General features: G+C 49.7%; 1 protein-coding gene across 3 annotated transcripts in view; it reads right to left on the minus strand.

Moving 5' to 3' along the window:
* GSS (glutathione synthetase) overlaps positions 1 to 19,295 on the minus strand; it is a 912,719-nt gene that overhangs the window by 521,599 nt on the left and 371,825 nt on the right. For all 3 annotated transcript variants that reach the window (XM_069651814.1, XM_069651815.1, XM_069651816.1), the window contains exon 5: positions 3,153 to 3,292. In XM_069651814.1, the coding sequence (XP_069507915.1) occupies positions 3,153 to 3,292 (140 nt within the window). The remainder of the gene's footprint in view (positions 1 to 3,152; positions 3,293 to 19,295) is intronic.

The following is a 19,295-nucleotide window of genomic DNA, read 5'->3' on the forward strand; positions in this document are numbered from 1 at the left end:
GTTGGATGGATTTGAGGATAGGGATGGTCTGAGCGACCGGTCTTCTCTCTCCTACAAACTCCTCCGCGAAGTCCCTTTCCTCCTGTACACCGTGGGTGTCGATGTGGAAGTGTTCCGCTGCTCGAGCGAGAACCTCGTTAAGGAGGGGCTGGTTATCAACTGGAGAGTCAGTAACTGGGGCTTCGCTTTGTACTGGGGAATCTACTCTGTAAATTTCCTGCTCATCTTCTCCCTCCTCCAGGTCCTCATCCTCTGCATAGTAATCTGTCCCGGTTTGTTCTTCCATAATTGCAAACTCCTGGTCCTCTTCAGGGAAAACTTGTCCCTGATAACTGGGGAGTGGAGTAGAATATGGAGTGGAGTAAGGCTGAACCTCGAAGGGTTCAGGTCTTTCGACCCGGGGCTTTTTACTTAGCGGGATAGGATCGGAGGAGCCTGAGGGTGTGGCCCCTTGAGGGTTATATGAAAGAAAGTGTTCTGGGTTCTTATCATAAAAATCAGCCAAGGAAGACATCCTAGACATAACCCTGTCTATGTCTTCACTGGACCATTCCCTGGAACAGGGTATTACTTTAGCAGGTGATTTATTTTCAAGGGTAGACTTGTGTTTGCTTGTCTGCTTAGGCTTTACAGGGGTGGAAGGCTGTGCTTTCCGCTGTTTCCCCCCTTCTCCGTGCGTGGAAAAATGTTTTCCCTGTCCCTTGGGGGCCCCAGAGACTTTCGACGCCTGGCGTCGAGGGTCTGGAAAGGTATCTGTGTGCTTCGGGCGTGGGGCCTCACTGGTGTTAACCGCGGTCTCGGTATCTTGGAGCGCGGCCTGGGGGTGGAAGTCGTCTTCGTCTCCCGACGATCGAACTTCCGTTAGTGTGTGTAGCGAGGCACTCTTGGCAAGAGTGGATGATTGCCTTGCGTCGTGAGGCGATCTCGATCGAGAGCGCCCAGAGGACACCGAGTCGGACCGTTCTTTTTGTGCCTCTTTCCGGGAAGTCGACGTCGTCGAGGTCCGGTTGGTCTTAGTGTGTTTAGTGTGTGTTAGGTGTGTAGCGCTTGCGTCGCCGGGGGTCTTCCCCATAGCCGCCTTGCCGGACGACCTTCCGAGGTCGGGGACCTGCGCTCGTCGGCTGTCTTTCGACGCCGTAATGCCCTCGCCGTCCGAAAGTACGGCGTCGCTGCCATCGCTGAAGGCGCCCTCCGCTGCCATGGCCTCCTGCCTGGCGTGGTGGGCCCAACGCTTTGTCGAACGGTCCTTAAGTGTCTTAGGTTTAAACCTACTACACGCTCTGCAGTTCGCTTCGGGGTGATCCCTCGGCAAGCAGAGATTGCACGTGGCGTGCCTGTCGACCCAAGGGTATTTGCGATTGCACTTGGGGCAGAATTGAAAAGGGGTACCCTCCATACGCACCTTAAGGCAGCGGGCTGCTAAGTGTAGGAATATATATAAATGTAACTATATATCAAGAGTGAAGAGTATGTACCACCCCCCACTCTCCCTACTTGTAAGGGCCGAGGCCAGCGGCCTACTAGGCCCGGGCCGAGGCCAGCGGCCTACCGAGGCCCAGATCCGTCGTGCAGCAGTCGACGGTCGATGACTTCTCCAGCCGTCGTCGAGGTTGAGGGTCGACGTTGGGGTGGGGAAGGGAATGAATAAGAATTAAAATTATAATAACAGCAAAAGTATGGCTAAGGCCAGGGAACTCCGCAAGATGCTTCCGACCAGTATGGCGGAAAAAAACAATCTGAGGATCCTACACGCGTGAGGGATCTTGGGTACAGTGGACGTCACACTAGGGATAGTATTACTGGCACGCCTGTGTCGACGCCCATTTTCGACTTTCGAAAAACAAACTGTAATACTCCGCAGCTTCCACTAGATGTCGGCCTATGCACAGCATGTGATCTAAGCAGATTCCACAAGCCTCAGAAATATATATATATATATATATATAAGATACGCGTTAAGGCCTAAATAAATAACTAATTTTGTACACCATCCCTGATGTGTATTATTAAACGTGTTCAGTGTGTGCTGAACTAAACCCTTAACCACTCACACCCTCCTAAGCCTAAGCCTTGCTGCTCACGTCACACTACCCAGATAGAGTTTGGCTAGACATTATTGTTTGTCCATTTTCATCAAAACAGGGTGGCCTCTAATAATCTGTCCTCCGGGCAGACTCTGAAAATCCATTTTAACAGCCAATAAAAAAATATAATTTAAATAAAGTCTTTCAGAGTCCTAACTCAACACATGCATCGGTTATTTTCAGACTCGGCTTTTGAGTGTGCTACATCCAATTAGTTACTGAAATGGAGTGCTCACAAAATGGTTTCATTATTTTAAAGTTGATGTTATATCTGCACAGATCTATCTTGGTTTTAACCATGCCCATAGTATTAACTGGTGCAAAGGTAAAACCAAGACTCAATACAGTTAAGTCTTCTGAAGCCAGGAATATTGGAATGTTCCAAGTTACAATGACATTGCCCAAACCCCCCTACAATACATGCAAATAAATGGGAACAGGGGCAGACTTGGTTTTGAGTTTCACAGACTAATAGTTTAAATGGATCAATACTGGAGAGTCTTGCTCGAGGTCCAAAAGGCAGTTCACTTGTCACAGAAAGTCAAAGTAAAACATGTACTTTCTGCCATGTCATAGACAAGCAATTAGCTGACGAACATGCAATATACCACATGACTGACCGTTAGAACAGGCAGTATGCATCTCAAATAGGCCTATGAGAGAATGAGGCGTTCAGAATGTCATGGGATTTTTAAGCCAAGTGGGTCCCACACAAGTAGGATGTACACATTCCTGTGCTACTCAGAGCATGTGTTTGTGGCGTCTAAAGTGCACTGACACCACAGCTTGTGCGAGTTAACGCACACGATTACAGACTGGAAAATCCTATGAGTACCAAGTTTCAATCATGATAAAGGTAAATAAACCCTTCATTGTTCAATCCTAAACAAAGGACCTTAAATGTTAGTCAAGGTCCGAAGGCACAGTACAAGCACAGCTCAATTGCCACCAGAGCACATAACAGCTTGGAGTGCAAAAACATTTTTAGGCAATCCTAGGATACAAATGTATACATTATTTGGTTGCTCTGTGATGATCCAAAAGCACATATGGAACCATGTCCCTTACTTATGAACTTCAGTGGTTCTTGATGCCAGTCCTCCAAAACTTGCAGCAATGGTGTTGATTTCAATTTGCTTCAGGGATGTATTTCCGTCTGTATCACAGTCAAACATATAGTCGGAGCGATTGAGTCCCAGGAAAACAGACTGAGAAAAAAAAGTACAAGATCTTAACAGCCGAACAAACTTTCTGGGCCAAAATATGTAGGTTTTGATAAACCTTGAAATACAGAAATTGAGAGGGCTTTGACCTGTAAGCCCTTTTTATAAGATGCTAAGAGAGAAGACATTTCTGGCAAAAAATAGTAATAGACATGACATCTATGGTTTGTATTTTTGAAATACAGAAATTGAGAGGGCTTTGACCTGTAAGCCCTTTTGATAAGATGCTAAGAGAGACACAAGACATTTCTGGCAAAAAATAGTAATAGACATGACATCTATGGTTTGTATTTTTCCCTTTACCCACTTCTCAAAAGCAAACAATATTGACAAAATGTTTTTCAATAAAACAGAGTTGCCATTCAGTTTTATTGAAAAACATTTTCTAGACCTAAACATTATCAAAATGTATCTTAACTCTTGGTAGAATACAAAATTAGTTTATTTTCATATGCGTTTCCTCTGTAGTAGTTAACCTTTGCATATGCGCCATATGGTATGCATTTACACAATTTACATCTGGTATTAAGTATTCTATACATACGAAAATCAACATCCAAGTTTGTCCTGACTTCAAAGTCAGTTATTATACTAACAGTAGTGTACATGTACGTAATGTAGATTGCAAACACATACATGTCGTATTCATGTCCATTAATTTAGTGCATGCATTTGACCTCTTCTATGCAAAAGTGGCTGGGTGGTATAAGTGTATGTCGTAAGACTGCTTCAGAGTGTATGTTGTAAGGGCTATGACTGTTTGGTGAGTGTTCGGCATATGTTTTACAGTTTGTACATGTACAAAATAAACATCTGCAATATGTTTCTCATGCAAATAAGATATGTATGTCATAGGTGTTGTAAGGGATGTGTGTGCTTTAAGTGTGTGGCTTAAGGCGTACGAGTTGTGCGTGCCTGGCATGCAAGTGTATTATGTACAGGTAGCGCATGAGTGTTTGATATATAGTCATGAAATACTCATGTAGTTAGGTTTCACTATATTTCGAGTTCATATCTATGGAAGGTGTACGACCATTGTAGAGTTCGTACATGTATGCAATTTGCATCTCCTGAAAAAAACATCAAATGTCAGTCCTGACTCAAAGTTTTCATGTTAATTAGTGTACATGCACAAAATGTACATCTCCCACATGTTGTACAGTTCGCAAATAAAATGTACATTAATTCCTGTAATGTATTATTCACCCCCTGTACGTGTACAAGTTAACATTAAAGTGAGCTGCAACTTTGATATGAGTTCAAAAGGTGCAAGAGACTTGTATGTAAAGGAGGTGTATAATAAATTAGCAGAATGAACGTACCTTTTATATACTAACTGTACACGAATGTGTGGGAGATGTACATGCACACCAAGATAAATTTGAAAACTTCCACAAAAGTCAGGACAGAGAGAGGCCAGTTTTCAGTAAATGTAAAATCTGTACATTTACAACTTTACTACTTTTATATGCCTTCAATAAGGAACAAGTTACTTACCTGTAACTATTGTTCTCCAGCATGAGTGTGGCATGGATTCACATGCTCATGAACATTCCCCGTCGTCAGGCTGGGAATCCTCAGTAAAAGAAAAATCAGTTTCACTTTCACTTCCAAACTGTATTTCTCCTTTAAACCCATCACTGTCCTCTGGGTCATACTGCCCCCATCCAATGACAGTCTCCCTAAGCTCCTCCTCTGGCCGTCATCTTCAGAATTGGTAAGCACGTAAAGTGGCAGTATCACCAATAAGAGACGCAGAAGGGACGGAGGGAGCGTTTGCATGTGAATCCATGCCAGAACCATACTGGAGAACAATAGTTACAGGTAACTAACTTGTTCCTTCTCTAGCATGGGGTCTGGCATAGATTCACATGCTCATGAATAACAAATACACAGCAGTACACCATCACACAACCACAGGAGGTGGCAAGGCTCAACAGAAGCAATGAACTCTTACCTCTGTGTGATGGGCGTCTCTGCTCTTCACAGTTGCACCTGTATTCTAAACCCGCGGTCGCTGACACTGCCTCCTACCAGCATTGGCTACTTGGCCTTGCCACAGTGGCGGTCTAGCCTACAGCTCAGTGATGCTTCGGGGCTAGTCACGCCCCCATCCACCACAACCGCGTTGCTACTCTACACCGTTTGGATACACGCTTCGTAAGTTTGCTTAGGCTCGTGTTTCAGTTTCTGTCACAGGCACTGGCTTTCCCTTTTTCTAACTTTGTACAGTACTCCTCCTACTCTACCAGCATCCGGAACGGGACGCGGACACCTTCTCTACCGTTGCTGCGACTCACCCGCCTTTACGGGTCTCACCTCTCCGCCCCTCGGTAGGTACCCGGTCATTAGGGTCGGCAGAGCGTTACCTTCGTGCCCACTATTAATCATTCCAGATTCTGTGGTTCACAGGTGGCTTCATGGTCGGACGGAGTGTTCCTTAGAAACTACAACTCCCAGGAGACATCATTCCCCTTGGCCGCGTTCCTTTAGTTCATGCCTTTGCAGGCACGCGGTGAGGAACCAATCTGCATCCTTTCCTATTAAATGCTGGTCTATTCCTTCCTACACCTCCTTTTTCTTGTTTAGCTCCATCTCAACCAACTTTGTTCGTCTACACGTTCAAATCAGTGTATGAGAAAGGGCACATCTTTGCCACTCTGGGGTAAGTAATTCCACCTCAGCAATCATTATTCTGGGAATAGCCACCAGTTCCCCAGATTTAACACTATTGAACATCCTCTTCCCGTGTTTGTAGTTAAGAGGGTCCACGCCTAGTCCACTTAACAAGAGATCAACAAGAGATCAAGGGCTTCACTGTCGATCTTCCAGAGTCAACGCACTCTAGCAGCACCCCACAGGGTGTTCTCCCCCACAAGGGTTTCCCTGGGTTCCTCTCAGAGTTCATGCTTTGTGCAGCACCACGGAGGGGTTTCCAAGTGAATTCCTACTACCTGCATAGTCCAGCATCAACCATTGGAACTACAGGTAGGTGGTCTTCCGGGTTTCCACACCACCCGCGTGTTGAAGTGTTTAAAGCATAACACTCTGGAACAGACTCAACTCAAGAGAACAAGTTGCATAGCACTGCTTGGCCGACTCTGGACTCCTCCCTGGAATCCCTGTAGAACTTTGTGAAGGTGTGCGTGGAGCTCCACGTAGCAGCCCTGTAGATGTCCAGCAGGGGCACAACAGCCCAGAACGTCGTCGTCGCAGCATCGCTCTGGTGGAGTGGGCTTTCGGACGGCCGGGCAGCGGTCGGTTTGCCAACCGATGACCATGCATGATGCAGCCGGGGAGCTACCTTGAGATGGAAGCCTTGGACAAGGCCTTCCCATGGTTCACAGGACCACAGTTCACAAACAGCTGTGAAGTCTTTCGAAAACTCTTTGTACATGCCACGTAGAACTTCAGGGGTATCTGGTCTTTCCATCTAATGCCATTGCCTCAAATGCCATTCCATCGAAATTTTTCCATCTAAAAAATGTCCATCGAATGCATATTGTTGGGGGGTAAAGGGTTCATTTTTGTTTAGGTGCATTATAAAGGGTACAAATACAGGGGTTTCGGGGACACCCCCCCCCAAAAAATAAACAAAAAAAAAAGAAAAAGAAAATCTATTAGATGCTAATTTTTTAGATGGAAAAAATTTGATGGAATGGCATTAGATGGAAAGACCATAAACCAACTTCAGGGCACGAGCAAGGTCCAGCGATTGCAAGGCCCTTTCAGCCGGTGACCAAGGTTTCAGGAACAAACAGGTAATATCAAAGACACGTTGAGGTGAAATTCCGAAATAACCTTCGGCATGAAAGAGGGGTGCGTCCGCAGCACCAACATTGATTAATAGAAAGTGAGGTATGGCTGTTTGCAGGATCAGGTCTGTATCTCACCCACCCTCCTGGCAGAGGTGATAGCCACAAGGAAAGCCGTTTGCGATGAGAAGAACTTGACAAGGGCCCGATGCATAAGCTCGAAGGGGGCCCCCATGAGTGTCGTCAGAACCACGTTTAGTTCCCACGCCAGGGCATGAGCCTTCACCGGGGGGAAAGATCGAAAAAGTGTTTTGAGGAACTCCTTGACGAGTTGATGAGATGAAAGTGAAGACCTTCTTGGAGACCTGGTGTAGCGGGAGACATCCGCCAGATGCACCGCGATAGAGGCGTGCGCAAGTCCGGCCTTGGCCAAGGACAGCAAGTATGCAACAATCTGCGGAGCCGTGACCCTCAGAGGGGTAATCTTCTGAGACCGGCACCATGGAGAAAAACGCTTCCACTTGTAACCGTAGCACTTTAGAGTCTACGACGCCCTTGCCTTGGCGAGGACCTCATTGCAGACCGCCGGCAACTCATATCTGCCAAACTCTAGGGCTGCAGGAGCCAAGCCCTCAGATTCAGCGATCCTGGGTCATAATGAAGGATTGCGCCTCCCTCTTTGGTGTACAGTTCTGGAAGTACCAGCAACTTGACCAGAAGCAATGCTGATAGATTGAGTAGGTCCGGATACCAAATATGCCTCGGCTACGCCTGGGCGATGAGCATCATCTTGCATCAACACTGTCTGGGTGCATCGACGACATGTAGTAGAAGAGGAAACGGGGGCATACAGAAACAGATATTCCCACAGGAAGGAGAGCGCGTCCCCAAGCCTCTCTGTTGATGTAATCTGCTGGCAAACGGAGTTCACCGCTATGGTGAAAAGATCGATCAGGGGTCTGCCTCATTTGACGAACAGGCAGTCTACCAGATCCTGACGAAGTTCCCACTCGTGGGAAGTGCGCAGTTCCCTGCCGAGGGAGTCTGCGATGGTGGTTCTTCACGCCTGCCAGGTGGAGAGGGACGAGGAACATCCCCTGTCCGATGGCCCAATTCTACAGGTCTTGAGCTTCCTTGGAGAGCGCTGGAGACAGAGTGCGCCCTTGCTTCCAGATGTAGAACATGGTGGTGGTGTTGTCCGTGAAGATCCTCACCACCTTGCCCTTCAGGGACAGCAGTAAAGATTGGAGGGCCCACAAAACTGCACGTAGCTCCAGTATGTTGATGTGCAGATCCTTCTCCTCCGGAAGCCGCAGATCTCTGACGTGTAGACGTCCGGTGCGAGTCCCCCAACCTTCCAGAGAGGCGCCAGTGGTGACTGTCTCCTGGTATGGCAGGTTTGGAATTCTGTCCCCTAGGCGAAGTGGGAGTGAGAGATCTTGTCCGCAGAACTCCCGTATACTTGTATCCAACATGCATCCAAGAATTCATGTAGGGGTCATATCTGCAGAGGCGGACGAGGTAGATGCAGGATGACATCATGCCCAGCAGTGACTTGATGGCCCACACCATGGCCGCCCTCGCCGACGACAGTCGTTGCACCTTCCCTTGAATGGCTGCTAGCCTCTCCTCCGAGGGCGACGCCAGGCAAGCCACAGTGTTGAACCTGGCGCCTGTAAGGAAGGCATGGTATTAAGAATAGACAGACAAAAGTGATCACAGTTCAAGGGTGTTTATTAAACTGTATAGGTAAGGTGGAAAATTGCTAATCTAAACCTAATTCTAAGATGGGAGCAAGCTACGACCATCAAAAAATAATAAGGCAGTCCTAGTGGCTGTCAGTCAAATAAAAGGGCCTATACTAAGAAAAACCTATTGCCAATCCTTACGCTAAAATACAAAAGAGTGTGGGATAGGATTCACAAGAAAGAAAGAAGTGTTCACAAATGATAAGTCAGGATGCTGTAGCCGCGTGTCTCCCTTCCCCACGTTTAGAGCACGGGACAAGGTGGGAGTACACTCAAGCTTTCTCAGCACGAGGCGACAGTTCCGCTTTGGGTAAAAGGTCTGTCGATGCTTAAGTCTTTTTTCTACAAAAAAAAGTATCTTGCCTTCGAGGACCCGATAGGCTCCAAAATAACAAACAAAAAGTTCCTTTCAATTGTACTTTTGGGTGATACCTTCACCCCTGGGTCCCCCTCTTCTGGGTGCAGACCTTTCTCGACTCTTTGCCTTCCTCCTTCGGTGTTATGTTGTGAGCTGGTCCTGTTGGTCTCACTGGCCATGAATGTATGCATACAGAATGTTGGTGTATGGATGTCAGCACAGGGGAATGTTGAAGGAGTGTGATGCATGAGTGTTCCATGAATGTCAGTTGGGGTCCTGAGCTGGATGTATGAGGATGGCCGGTGGGTGTCTCCTGTATCACTGGAGGTCTACGTTAATATACTTCGCATGAACTATGTAAATACCCCACAAGTAACTGGAATCCTGTATATATGTACTTATGTAAAATAAAGCCACCTGGAATACATCATGGCTCCGCAGCTGGTCGGTGAGTGGACTGTCACATCAATGGAGGGTATGTACAACAATTGGCGAGAGGAAAACCAGATGAAAAAGTAAATGGGAAAGTAAAGAGATGACTACTGCAACGGACAATAAGTAAGTAGAAGCTGTGGGAGGGAAACAGCCCAATAATGACACCCATTGTTCCCCCATATCTAGAATAAACCATACTGCCCAGCACAACGGAGGTTAATAAATGACAATTGGTTTCTCTGGGAGGGAGGCCTGCATTAACAAATAAACAGCAGATATCCACAATAGAACAAGGGTGCTGCTGCCCATATAAGAAGTCGGGTTTCCATTATAGCAGAAATATTACGCCCGAAACATTCCTCACGGAAGGGAGAGCATGCAGGATGAATTATATGCGGTTTAAGTGACGTACGGACTGGTGTTGTGATAAGGGACACGTTACGAGAGGCAGCAGAACTGTTCATAGCCTGGAGGTTGCAGCGTTTTGCTGTCATTGAGGGGGGAAAAAAAACAGAAAATTTTCTGCAGAGGGCGACCTGCATCTATGACGTCGATCTGTTGTCCCTCGAGGGCCTCCGTCGAGGATCGACGTCACCGGATGTTATATATAGGACGCACGGCGCCTGTAGCCTCAGTTGTAGTTTCTTCCCAGAACATGTGGCACCAATCTCCTGCCAGTATGACTGCAGAAAACCTTGCGGAAACGTAAGCTGCAATCGCATAAAAAATTCTGTAGAGGGGCAGGCTGGGAGGGCGATATGGAATACGTCGGAGGAACATCCCATCGAAAGAACGTTACCAGATATGTTAAGTAACTTGTTTTTCGAGGGGATTGTGTCCTCTGACATATTCCACATCTATAACAGACACCCAAAGCAGTACCAACTTATGGAGGTGGGAAAAAGAATATATAAATTTAGAATTTTAGAATGCCCAATCAAAAGGCTGAATAGATGACTGCCTTACCAAAGGCCAAATCCTGCCCATGGATGGAGTCCAAGGAATAGTGTCTCACAAAAGTATAGACAGATGCCCATGTGGCTGCTTCGCAAATATTGCGAATCAGAACACCCCTCTGTAGGGCAGTGGAGGCAGCCACACCCCTAGTAGAGTGAGCCCATAAGCCTACAGGAGGGTCCTTTCCCGCCAAACGGTAACACTCAGAAATCGTCAAAATGATCCATCTAGACAAGATCTGTTTGGAAACAGCCTGACCCAAGCGCCTTCCAGCATAACCAACAAAGAGCTGATCGTCCATTCTGACCCGGGACATCCATGAGAGATAGAAACTCAGAGCTGTTCTAGTATCCAACCTATGGAGCGCCTCTCCTCTTCCTTACGAGGATGTGGAGGAGGATAAAACGCAGGAAGGATCCCCTTCTGGCTCAAATGGAATTCCGACACAACCTTCGGAAGAAAAGAAGGCCGCACCCGCAGGACAACCCTGTCCTTCTGGAACACAGCAAAGGGTGGCTTGGCGGAAAGTACCTACAACTCACTCACTCTGCGTGCGGAAGTAACCGCAACTAAAAATACAGTTTTAAAGGACAACAGTCGCAACGGACAAGAATGTAAGGTCTCAAACGGAGCACCCATTAGGAACTTTAAAACGAAATTCAAATCCCATCCCGGCACCTGGAAAGGCGAAGGTGCAAACAGATTAGTTATCCCTTTTAGAAACTGAGAAATCAAAGGGATCTTAAAATAACAAATGGTACCCACTTGCAGGCCCTTGTGGGTTAAAGAAAGCAAAAAAGACAAAACCAAAGGAATGGAACATTGGAAAGGATCCACATTCTGTACCCTGCACCAGTCGAACAAGTTACTTTCTTACCTGGTAACGTTTTTTCGATGGGATGTTCCTCCGACGTATTCCACATCTATGACAGGTAATCACCACAGCTGTGCTGCTTTGGAAAAATGTTCTGCGTCCTGCGTCGATGTCGATACGCTGTCCTTGAGGGCCTCCGTCAAGCCGACGTCACCGGATGTTATAAGTAGGACGCACGACACCCGTAGCCTCAGTTGTAGTTTTTCCCAGAACGTGTTGGACCAATCTTCTGCCAGTATGACTACAGCAAGCCTTACGGAAACGTAAGCTGCAATCGCATAAGAAATTCTGTATAGGGGCAGGCTGGGAGGTTGCGATGTGGAATACGTCGGTGGAACATCCCATCGAAAGAACGTTACCAGGTAAGAAAGAAACTTGTTCTTCGAGGGGATTGTGTCCTCCGACGTATTCCACATCTATGACAGACCCCCAAAGGAGTACCAAGATATGAAGGTGGGAAAAGAATTTAGAATTTTAAAATGCCCAATTAAATTGCACAATAGAGGACCGCCTTGCCAAAGGCCAAATCTTGCCCATGGATAGCATCCAGGGAGTAGCGTTTTACAAAAGTATGGACAGAGGCCCATGTGGCTGCTTCACAGATGTTACGAATGGGAACACCCCTCTGCAGAGCAGTGGAGGCAGCCACACCCCTAGTAGAATGGGCCCGTAAGCCTACCGGAGGGTCCTTACCCGCCATACGGTAGCATTCAGATTGTCAAGATAATCCATCTGGGCAAGGTCTGCTTAGTAACAGCTTGACCCAAACGCCTTCCAGCGTATCCTACAAAGAGCTGATCGTCCACTCTGACCCGGGACATGTGGGAGATGTAGAAACTTAAAGCTCTCCTAGGATCCAACCTATGGAGCCTCTCCTCTTCCTTACCAGGATGCGGAGGAGGATAGAACGCCAGAAGAATGACCTTCTGGCTCAAATGAAAGTCCGACACAACCTTCGGAAGAAAAGAAGGACGAACCCGAAGGACAACCCTGTCCTTATGGAACACCGTGAAAGGTGGTTTGGCGGATAGTGCCTGCAACTCACTCACTCTGCTAATGGAAGTAACCGCCAAAAATACAGTTTTAAAGGTCAACAGTCTCAAACGACAAGAATGTAAGGGCTCAAACGGAGCTCCCATTAGGAATTTCAGAACCAAGTTCAAATCCCAACCGGGCACCAGGAAAGGTGATGGTGGAAACACATTAGTGAGCCCTCTCAGACACTGAGAAATCAAAGAAATCTTAAAATAAGAAAACTCTTCAGACGATCGCTTAAATATGGGCAGCGCCGCCAGGTAACCCTTACTGATACCCACTTACAGGCCCTTGTGGGCTAACGAAAGCAAAAAAGAAAACCACAGGAATGGCACATGAAAAAGGATCCACATTATTAACCCTGCACCAGTCGCAGAACTTTCTACAACGGCAACGGTACATGGACTTTGTTGCGTGCCTTCTGGCCGAAAGCAACACCTCCATCACGTCTTCAGAGAGGTCCCAATCCTTATACCTCAACCTTTCAGAAACCAAGCATGAAGGTTGAGAGACTTGACCTCTGGATGGAGAACCTGACCCCCCCCCCCCTCCCGTGAGAGCAGATCGTCTTGGTAGGGAAGACGGTGTGGAGGGCAGATGGACATGTCAAGAAGGTCCGGGTACCACGCTCTCCTGGCCCATGCCAGAGCAATGAGGATCATTCGGGAACCGAACCTCCGTAACCTCTGCAGCACTTGCGGAATGACAGGGACTGGAGGAAACGCATACAGCAGTGGGAAGGACCACTCCACTACGAACGTAGCCCCTAAGGCTCCTCTTGGAGGAAATTCCCACCAGCAGAATCTTTTGCACTTCCGGTTCACACTGGTGGCGAAGAGATCCTCTTGTGGGGTCCCCCAAAGGGCGAAGATCTCCAGGAGAACCTCCTGAGCCAGCTCCCACTCGCGAGAGACCGTGCTCTGCCTGCTCAGAGCATCCGCCGTCTCGTTTTCGTCTCCGGCCAGATGAACTGCAGAGATCGAAATTTCCTGCTGGATGGATTAGAACCAGAGTTGCATCGCCTCTCTGCACAGAGGGAGAGACCCTACCCCCCCCCCTTTTTGTTGAGGTAGTGCATGGCCACTGTATTGTCAGTCAGAATCAGGACATTCTTCCCCCGCACAGAAGGCAGAAAAGCCTTCCGGGCCAGCCTGACGGCCCTTCGCTCCAACAGATTGATATGGAGTCTGGACTCCGACAGAGACCAACGACTGTCAACACGTTGGCATGAGCTCCCCATCCCGTGAGGGATGCGTCCGTCACGATCGTCCCCTCCGGCCAGGGTAGCCAAAATGGAGCCCCCTTCATCATATTGCCTTCGACGGCCCACCACAGAAGATCCTGGGCGACCGAGAGTGGCACCTGAACGGGATCAGACATCCTGCTGGAGGCTTGCGACCACTGCATCTTGAGAGCCCACTGCAGAGATCTCATCTGCAGCCTGGCCTCTGGCACCAGAAGAATGCAGGATGCCATGAGGCCGAGCAACCTCAAGAACTCGAATGCCGGGAGACTCTGGGCACGTTGAAACTTGTCCACCATCTGCAGAATGTGATGAGCCCTCACCTGGGGAGGCGAACACTGCCCCAGAGATGTGTCGAGAACTGCTCCGATGTACTGGAGCCACTGGGTATGTGTCAAATGGGACTTCTTAAAATTGAGGGAGAAGCCCAGCTTGTGAAGGGAGTGGCAGGTGACTGACAGGTGATCCAGGACTTGCTCAGGAGTGTGCACCCTGATCAACCAATCGTCCAGGTAGGGGTAGACGTGAATCCCCCCTTTCCTGAGATACGCTACCACCACCAACATGAGCTTGCTGAAGACCCTCGGGCGGAGGTCAATCCGAACGGCAGGACCCGAAACTGAAAATGCGAGTCGCCAACCGCAAACTTCAGGTACTTCTTGTGTTTGGGAGGAATCGACACATGAAAGTAAGCATGCTTGAGGTCGAGAGACACCAACCAGTCCTGAAGTTGAAGGGCCTGGAGGACTTGAGAGAGAGTAACCATCTTGAACTTGTCCTTCCTGAAGAGCTTGTTCAAACCACGCAAGTCCATGATGGGTCTCAATCCCCGGTCTTTTTTCGGGATCAAAAAATATGGGGAATACCATCCCTTGTTCCTCTCTGCTACAGATACCAGTTCTATGGAGCGGATCCGGACGCTTCAAAGAGAGCTTCCCTGGTGGATTGTCGGGAGGCGTCTGCCGGAAAGGAAGACAGGAGCCGTGGGCTAATCTCCAGAACCCACACATCTGAAGTAATGGCACGCCATTCTACAAGATGCTGCGCCAGCCTTCCCCAACCTGCGAACCATGGGACATGGCCTCATGACTGAGCTGAATCGGCTGCGGCAGTGCATGAGGGCAAAGAGGCAACTGCCCAACCGGCTTTGGCACCTAGAGTACCTTGTTTTCGACCCTTGGTACTTCTACATTGGCCCCTTTGACTGGCAGCTCCCCTCGATCTACCAAAGGTCGAGTAGTATCGAAAAGGAGCCTCCCCTCCATTGCTGTCCCCTAGGACGAAAAGGTGGAGGTTGACGAACTGCAGCGCTCAAGGACTTTGTTGCAGCTTTGGAGGTCTGCAACCTCTCAAGGCACTCGTCAGCCTTGCTGCCAAAAAGATGGTCACCATCAAAGGGCATGTTGAGAAGCCGGGACTGTACATCAGGAGTAAACCCCAACTTCCGCAACCACGCAAACCTGCGCATCACGATGCTCTCCGCCACGGACCGGCTGACACAGTCTGCCACGTCCAGACCCGACTGAACAGATTCACATGGCATCCTTGCCATCCTGAACGAGGGCATGAAAACCATCCTGTTCCTCCCCTTCGGGAATATGTTCAGCTGCCAAAGATACACAATTCCACAGAGTGCGAGTGAATCTTGCCAAGGCACAAACTGAGTTGGCTGCCTTTAAAGCCATACCCCCAGATGAAAACACTTTCTTCTCCCAACTGTCGAAGCGTTTGTTGTCCCTATCAGGAGGGATGGTAGGGTACGACCCTGCTTTGCTGGGGTTGTAGCCGCCCGCACCACCAAACTCTCCGGAGTGGGGTGCAAAGACAAGTAGCAGGGGTCGCCACTGGCTGGATGGTATTTTTTTGGTAACGACTTATTCACTGCCGGGAGACTCTCCGGAGCAGTCCAAGCCGCCACCACCCTTCTTTGTAAGGCCATATGAAATGGCAGCACCGGGTCAGTGGGTGGACCTTGGTCCAAGAGTCAGGTCATCCTGCAGAAAATCCACAGGTGGAGCAGACCACCCCAAATACGCTGTCACCCTCGACATAAGACGCCTGTATGAATATTTGGCTTGAGTACCAGGCTCAGGCCTACCAAATTCAACCTCCGGGGAGGTGTCCAGACCACTGGCGTCATGCAAAGATTGACGCACGTCTTCCAACTGGCTATGGCTAGACAACAGTTCATCAGGAACCTCCTGAGGAACCAAACCTTCCACATCCGACCCTTCATCCACCCCAGAGATATAATCCAATGGCTGGAACAAATCCCTGGATGGGGGCACAGAAAAAGGCTCAAACACAGGCCTCACCGATTTACTCAGGGCCTTCCTCGGTGTATCCACCGGTCTCCGGGGTACCTCTGATAAAGCCTCCTCAAAAGACGTCGGGGGAATCGGCGTCGAGCGAGGCACCGACGGCTTCGAGGCCAGAGCCCCGAGCGGGTCCTTCGACGGCCTCGGCGCCGATGACTTCCTCGGAGGCGGAGCCTCGAGAGAGTCCCTCGACGGAGATGGCGCCGACGTATTCTTAGAAGACCTCACAGGCTCCGACGGACTCGAGGGCGTCAGGGACCTGGAGCGGGCATGGCTAGAGTGATCTACCTTGTTTAATCGGGACCTCGACGGCTCCTGATGATCGCGCCGACCGCCTGAGCCCAAAGGCGTGCGAGCGGTGGCCCTAGCGCGTTCCCTGCCGGCTTCTCTCAAAAACGCGGACGGAACGTAGCCCTGAAATTCAAAAATCGCCATCATCTCCTTACAAAATGTGTCCCATTCCGCAGGAGAGGAATGCTTGTTGGGACAACCTACCCGCCCGTCTGGCGGAGTCCTCGGACGAGGACGGGGAAGGCGACCAGTGACGGCGCTTCCGCAAGTTCCTAGAAGAGGTAGAGGAATGGCGGGAACCACTCCGGGACCGAGGCCCCCTGGACTTACGCCGACGCGGAGAGTCGCCCCTCGAATAGTCGGTCGAAAGCCCCGCGGATTCCGACTTTCAGGGTTTGGAAACCCTACCTACAGATAGCTTCTTCTTCCGCTCCCGCAAGACCTTCAACATCAAAGACTGGCAATCGTCACAGTCATCGGTGGCGTGGTCCTCGCCGAGGCACCAGAGGCAGACGTCATGCGGGTCCATAAGCGACATCTTGGTACCGCAGTCACGACACTACTTGAAGCCCGATCGCGGGGTAGAAGAAGATGAAGACATGATTTCTCACAAAAATCAAGAACAAAGAACCAATTCAATCTAGGAGAAGAACCGAGGCGCGCTGATATTCCGAAGCGAACACGTTCGCGGAAAAACAGAACTGAGGTTACGGCATTGTGCGTCCTACTTATAACATCCGGTGATATCGGCTCGACGGAGGACCTCGAGGACAGCGTATCGACGTAGAAAAATTTTCCGAAGCAGCACAGCTGTCGTGATTACCCGTCATAGATGTGGAATACGTCGGAGGACACAATCCCCTCGAAACAGAACTTTCTCCAACGGCAACAGTACAGGATTTCGTTGCAGGCCGTCTGGCCAAAAGCAACACCTTCATCACGTCTTCGGGGAGGTCCCAATCCTTCTACTTCAACCTTTCAGATACCAAGCATGAAGGCTGAGAGACTTGACCTCTGGATGGAGAACCTGACCCCCCTCCCGTGAGAGCAGATCATCTCGATAGGGAAGACGGCATTGAGGGCAGATGGACATGTTGAGAAGGTCCGGGTACCACGCTCTCCTGGCCCGTGCCGGAGTAATGAGGATCACTCGGGAACCAAACCTCCGTAACCTCCGCAACACTTGCAGAATGGCGGGGACTGGAAGAAACGCGTACAGCAGTGGGAAGGACCACTCCACTACGAACGCGTCCCCTAAGGTTCCTCTTGGAGGAAATTTCCTCAAGCAGAATCTCTCGCACTTCCAGTTGACACTGGTGACGAAGAGATCCACTTGTGGGGTTCTCCAAAGGGCGAAGATCTCCAAAAGAACTTCCTGAGTTAGCTCCCACTCGTGAGAGACCGTGCTCTGCCTGCTCAGAGCGTCCGCCGCCGCCTTTTAGTCTCCGGCCGAGATCGAAATGTCCTGCTGGATGGCTCAAAACCAGAGCTGCATCGCCTCCCTGCACAACGGGAGTGACCCTGCCCCCCCCCTTTTTGTTGAGGTAGCGCATGGCCACTGTATTGTCCATCATAATCAGGACATTCTTCCCCCGCACCGACGGCAGAAAAGCCTTCAGGGCCAGCCTGTCGGCGCTCAGCTCTAACAGATTGATGTGGAGTCTGGACTCCGACTGAGACCAACGTCCGCTGGCTGTCAACTCGTTGGCATGAGCCCCCCAACCTGTGAGGGATGCCTCCGTCACGATCGTCACCTCCGGCCATGGCTGCCAAAATGTTGCTCCCTTCATCAGATTGCCTTCGTCAGCCCACCATAGAAGATCCTGGGTGACCGAGGCCGGAATCTCAACAGGATTCGACATCCTGCCGGAGAGCTGCTACCACTGCCTCTTTAGAGCCCACTGCAGAGATCTCATCCGCAGCCTGGCCTCTGGCACCAGGAAAATGCAGGATACCATGAGGCCGAGCAACCTCAAGAATTCGAACGGTGGGAGACACTGGGCATGTCGAAATTTGCCCATCTGCAGAATGTGATGAGCCCTCACCTGGGGAGGGGAACACTGCCCCAGGGATGGGTCGAGCACTGCTCTGATGTACTGGAGCGGCTGAGTAGGTGTCAAATGGGACTTCTTAAAATTGAGGGAGAAGCCCAGCTTGTGAAGGGAGTGGCAGGTGACGGACAGATGATCCAGGGCTTGCTCGGGAAAGCGCACCCTGATAAACCAATCGTTCAGGTAGAGGTAGACGTGAATCCCCCCTTTCCTGAGATACGCTGCCGCCACCATCACCATCAGCTTGGTGAAGACCCTCGGGGCGGAGGTCAATCCGAACGGCAGGACCCGAAACTGAAAATGCAAGTCGCCAAACACGAACCTCGTTTACTTCCTGTGCTTTGGATGAATCGGCACATGAAATTAAGCATCCTTGAGGTCTAGAGACACCAACCAATCCTGAAGTTGAAGGGCCTGGAGGACTTGAGAAAGAGTTACCATCTTGAACTTGTCCTTCCTGAGGAGCTTGTTCAACCAACGCAAGTCCATGATGGGTCTCAAACCCCCAGTCTTTTTTCGGAATCAAAAAATAAGGGGAATACCATCCCTTGTTCCTCTCTGCTACAGGCACCAGTTCTATGGCACCTTTCTCCAGCAGGGATAGGATTTCATGCGCAAGGAGCAGATCTGGACGCTTCAAAGACAGCTTCCCCGGTGTCAAGCTGGTCAGAAATATCCTCCTCTTCTACTGAGGACTCCGTCTCTCCCAACTCCCCTTCCTCCTCACCTCTACTTTTCCACCTGAGTGCCGGCTTCTTCTTTCCTTTTGGTCCGGGTCTCTCTTTTTTTATGTAGATAGGGGCGGCCGCAGAAGGATGCCACAGTGTCACCTTAGAGGTGGACCCTGGGCAATCCTCTGCGGTAGCCAAATGGGGGGAAAAAGACAGAGGCACAAAAAAACCCAAATGGAGTCTCCACGGAAT

This window comes from Ambystoma mexicanum, chromosome 3p (assembly GCF_040938575.1).
Source record: "Ambystoma mexicanum isolate Mex_15411 chromosome 3p, UKY_AmexF1_1, whole genome shotgun sequence".
Classification (NCBI taxonomy): Eukaryota; Metazoa; Chordata; class Amphibia; order Caudata; family Ambystomatidae; genus Ambystoma; species Ambystoma mexicanum.